General features: G+C 44.8%; 1 protein-coding gene across 1 annotated transcript; it reads left to right on the top strand.

Annotated features, from left to right (window-relative positions):
- Window positions 1-1,418: 1,418 nt before the first annotated feature.
- Window positions 1,419-4,579, top strand: LOC146867319 (transcription factor HES-5-like). The gene is made up of 3 exons (XM_085614915.1): window positions 1,419-1,519; window positions 1,792-1,972; window positions 2,307-4,579. The coding sequence occupies exons 1-3, from the start codon at window positions 1,457-1,459 to the stop codon at window positions 2,525-2,527; spliced, it is 465 nt and encodes a 154-aa protein (XP_085471041.1). The 5' UTR covers window positions 1,419-1,456; the 3' UTR covers window positions 2,528-4,579.
- The last annotated feature ends 535 nt before the right edge of the window (window positions 4,580-5,114 follow it).

The raw sequence follows: 5,114 nt of genomic DNA, 5'->3' as shown, positions 1-5,114 counted from the left end.
CAGGATGATGTAAAAAAATGGGGCAAATTTGGTGTGCATGCCTTATGTGGAAAAAAAAAGTAATCGAGCCCTAAGAGTGAACTAACCCAAATAGCCAAAAAAAGACTCAGCACTGGGGGTGTCCAGCAGCTAAGGGGTTAACAACATTTATGTAGAGCTCTATCCTGAGGGGAGTCTTGTTGCTGCTTCCACCCACCCCGTGTGTGTTGCAGGTAACCACCTCTCTATCCCCCCATCCTCTCGAGCTCTCTCAGGATTCACCTGCAGCACGAGGCAGGTGAGGTGTGGGGCAGAGGTTGATCCTCTCTCGGCTCCAAGCCCCCGCGCCCCCACCACCCGCCCCTCACATGTATCCTAGACCCGTGGTCTGCTAGAAGGGCTGTGATTCTGATTCTGGGGCCGGAGACTCTCGGAGGTTCCCACACTGACGCCATTCATCCCATTCAGAGGGTACAATAGAAGCGTGTCACAGCAGAGGCCTCCGGCTCCAGGGAATCCGACCCTCCCCTGGGTTAATCTGCAGCCGCCATCTGGGTAGCGGCCTGTGGCAGCGGTGAGGCCTCAATGGCTGGTCCTGTCCGGACCCGAGAACTGGGACAGGATATTACTACCGGAGGGGCTGGCACTGGGGCTATTTAATGTCACACTGGGGAATAAGCAACCACAAAAAACCCCAGGGCTCCAAAATATTAAAAACGGGAATTTAATAAACACAGTTCCATGGTTCAGTCTTCAGATACTTTAGCAAAGTGACGACTGGTGCGGAAAATCTCTAAATCCCAAATTAGAAATGGAAACATTACACAAAAAGGTGTTTGTTTACACGTTTGGATCACACCTGGGGTGCACGTGAGGCTTTATAGCAAAATAACCAAGGCACGTGGGGAGGGGAACCCAGTCGGAAGACCAACAAAATATGAATCTCATTATTTCACAAACAATGTAAGAGGTGTCTGCCATGGACCAGACAAGGAGCTGCTACACTACATCCCTGAAAAATACACCACATCAATGCAGTGCTTTACCTACCTGTCTGTATCTGGTGCTGCGGCAAGTGCGGGCGCTTTCAGCACTGGACAGCTCCAAGCAGGTGCCGCTACGGACACACCCGCCCGAATTTAATGCTATTGACACTGCTTAGCTCCTGGCAGATGTCAGGACTCATATAACTTTAGTCACTAGTGGGCAGCTCTTTCCCACACGCTGATCCTTTGTGTCCGGGTCCCAGATGTCCCCCCCCCCCCTCCCATCTTGTAATGTGCCACACTTCTATTGTACCTACTCCCTGCTGCTCTCTGATTGGCTACTGAGTGTGGGAACCTATCTCCAGCCCCAGACCCACACATTTCCCTGCAGGTGGAGGGGGATAAATAGGGCAGGAGGGAGAGAGCTCATCAGATACAGCTCACTGTGGGTTCACTGCAGAGACCCCGCTCTTCACCCCACACCGGGCAAGATGGCGCCTTTCAGCACCGAGAGGAAATATGAAGAGGAGCGCGAGGAGAGACACATTAGAAAGGTAAGAGCCTGGACATTAATATTTAAAAAGCATATTTAGGTTTTTCGTATATACAAAAAGTACACGTTTAAAATGAACTTCCAATATATTTTATCAACAGTGGCTGTATTTATTGATCTTTTAATATCACCCTAGTTCTAAATTAACATTATTTAATTGAGCTGTTTATCACACTGAAGTAACTATAAGTTTTGCTATTACCTTTTATCGACTTTAGACACCTTTATACGTTTGTTTCAATACAATAACAAATCCATATTTTATCTCTGCAGCTGAGGAAGCCAGCGGTGGAGAAGCTGAGGAGAGATCGCATCAACAGCAGCATCGAGCAGCTGAAGATGTTACTGCAGAGAGAGTTTGAGGAACATGAACTTCCGCCCAAAGCAGAGAAAGCGGATATCCTGGAAATGGCCGTGACGTACCTGGCCCGGCGCGTGCAGACACCGGCACCAGGTGAGAGGCAGTACTTTGAAGGGTTAAAACTTCATTGGGTGTTCTCTGCAGTTTTGTGTTTGTCTGCGTGTGGCTGGGGTTAGATAGTGCAGAGACGTAACTGGTAATAGTCGCATCGAGATGGTACTCGGGGCAAGCTTATTATGACTTAAATATGTAAATTTCCAGCGCCATTTAACTTAAACCCGTGTTTTAAGAGTATCCGAACTACCTGTAAACCAATTGCAGCAACCAGAGGAAAGCCTTCTAGAGAGCTGTAACTGGATTTTTTTTATGTGTGTTTACTCCCTGGTGTGTAAATGTACAGATATTAACCCCTCGTCTCTCCCTGCAGCCGCGGCCTCCAGTGAAGGTTACTCCAGGTGCCTCCAGGACTCTCTGCACTTCCTCTCCCTCCACGGAGCCCCCACAGAGACCCGGACGAAGCTGCTGCGGGCCCTCCATAGACCTGCGGCTGCAGCAGAGGCGGTGTGTCCTTCTCGGCCTCCGTCCGGTCCCAGCAGCACTAAAGAGCCTGCCCAGGACAGCCCCGGAGCCCTGTGGAGACCCTGGTAATGCGGGGAGCGCGGCCTGGACTTTTCTTCGGACTTCTTTCGAGGCCTCGGTCCCCTCTGAGGGAGAATATTCATGCTCGTGCCTGGAGCGCGCCCTACTGTGCAGGGGGGAGTTTACTGCACTTCAAGGAGCGGAGTGAAGAGTGACTGGATATCCTCATAGGATGAACAGTATGTGAATATTATATCCTGCTGAGGAGAACAGTACGTGACTGTATATCCTCACATGATGGACAAAGCGAATATTATATGCTCACAGGATCGACAGTGAGTGAACATTCATCCCCACAGAAGGGACAGTGTGAATATTACATCCTCATAGGATAGACAGTCTGTATATTATACCCTTGCAGGAGGGACAGTGTGTGAATGTGATATCTTCATGTTATGGCCAATGTGTGACTATTGTATCCTCATAGGATGAAGAGTGTGAGAATGCTATTTCCTCATAAAACAGCGTGTGAGTATTATATCCACACAGCAGGGTGGGCAGTGGATCGATTACATCCTTACAGGATGGACAATTAGTAAAATGATATCCATTTACGATGGACAGTGCTTGAATGTTTAATCCACACACACGATGGACAGTGTGAATATTATATCCATGTAGGATTGACAGTGTATGAATGTTTAATCCACACACACGATGGACAGTGTGAATATTATATCCATGTAGGATGAACAGTGTATTAATGTTTAATCCACACACACGATGGACAGTGTGAATATTATATCCCTGTAGGATGGGCAGTGTATGAATTTTATATCCCCACAGGATGGGCAGTGCAGCTATTACATCCTTAGAGGATGGACAGTGTGAATCTTATATCCATTTAGGGTAAGCGCTGGACGAATACTGTGTTGATTTCACAGTATATATTGTATGAACATAGATTTGTTGAGCACTGGATCTAGGTGTAAGCATCTATAATATAATACATTAATGAAGAGAATTAACTGAAGCAATTAATAGGATGTGCCTTCAGTTTCAGAATGTTTTAAACTGTTTCTTTACAAGAAATTCATACGTCATGTAGAGTTCTTGCCTCCAATAGGACCTACTTTTGTGAATTTTGATGCATATTTTGGAATACGTTATTTTCATTCCTGAGTTCTAGCGGCGCTCTGGAATTTTCCAATTTTACTTCATTTCAAGAAGTTGATTGACGTACAAATATGTTAATATCCTGAAAGGATGGATATAGTGCACTGTGTGATTCTGCAGATGAATGAGTCTGTGAGAATAATAGATGTGCTGTAATATGAGGGGTTCAGATTAGAGCCTTGTGCACGTGCAGTGTGTGTTTACCTTCTGTGTTTCTATGAAGTTACAAATTACGTAATTATCACTCATTGGCTGAAGTGAGTGATGAGGGGCTCCGGGCCTCCCTTGTATCAATTTTGATATTTAGTATTTTCTATTGAAAATTAATCATAAAGTGCTGTGTAGACAAAGTGTTTCTGTACCTTCAGAAATTCCGAATTGTCTCTGAAAATTGAATGTGATGTATTTTATACATTCTCCAAGAGGCACATTAAATGCCTTTTAACAATTAGTGATGATATATCTGTATTTTCAAATGGAAATTCATGATTTAAAAGCCCTGCCTTCTGTGAAGGTAAAGTGTGTTCCTCTTCTTTGAGAGGTTTGTGTATTATCCCTGCAAAGTGTATGTGACGATGTGCACACATATTGTGTATTCTCCAAAGTTTAACATTCATTGTTGTTGATTGGAAGGGAGTAACAGTTTTCACTAGTGCCAAGTCTTCATTTTAGAAGCAGTCTTGGCGCTATTTGTGTGAGTTACACAATGCAGTGTTTCTCTTTTATAAAGAGATTCAATGTAGTGAACTCCCTGCCATGGATTTGTATCTCAGTGACTGAGTATGTACTACTTCCGGGTCTTCTACAATGTTTGTAGGGCTGTGATTATCAGTGGGAACTCATTCAGCTACAGAATGAAACCCAGGATTTAGGTCTTGTGACGAAGACATTCCCTCTATTAGATGTAAGACTGTCTTGTGTTATCCTCTAGTCTCAGCTGTGACATTTCGGTGACATTGTGTATCTGTCACGTGATTCTTCACTGTTGCAAGCTATTGACCTGTGAACATGATTAAATAAAGATGCAGATCTGAATAAAATGAAATGTTCTCTGTTTTCCTTTCGATGGCTGAATTTTGCTCTGAATAAATATGTTCCCCTCGTGGACTGCAAGGGGTGGGGACACTGTCAACCATTTCTGTTAACCGCAATTCGATCTGAAACAGTGACTTTGCAGCTGGCACAGGAACTGTCGAAAGGTGTGCCAATTGTGTTATTTCTGTCGGAATTATAAACAAGAATAATAAACTAAAGTTTTAGAAAGTAATCACTGGCGTCCAGATTACCATGGGGACTAAACAGAGCACTCTGTAGTCAATATTTAAAATCTGTCCTTCTGTGAGGGGCAGAGCTGCCCGGGACATTACACCTGACGGCATGTGCAGGCGTGCTTCTAGGCACTAGAATGAAAGAGGGAGCTATGTCACGCAAATAGATCTCTATGACAAAATGTGAAATATGGCTTCACTCACTCGGTAGA

The sequence above is a fragment of the Triturus cristatus genome, chromosome 1_2 (assembly GCF_964204655.1).
Source record: "Triturus cristatus chromosome 1_2, aTriCri1.1, whole genome shotgun sequence".
NCBI classification, from domain to species: Eukaryota; Metazoa; Chordata; class Amphibia; order Caudata; family Salamandridae; genus Triturus; species Triturus cristatus.
This window is presented reverse-complemented; position numbering and strand designations above follow the sequence as displayed.

Coding starts and splice junctions, on each gene's coding strand:
- LOC146867319 (XM_085614915.1), top strand. CDS start 1,457: ATGGCGCCTTTCAGCACCGAGAGGAAATATGAAGAGGAGCGCGAGGAG. Junction 1,520..1,791: donor AGGAGAGACACATTAGAAAG/GTAAGAGCCTGG, acceptor TTATCTCTGCAG/CTGAGGAAGCCAGCGGTGGA. Junction 1,973..2,306: donor CGTGCAGACACCGGCACCAG/GTGAGAGGCAGT, acceptor CTCTCCCTGCAG/CCGCGGCCTCCAGTGAAGGT.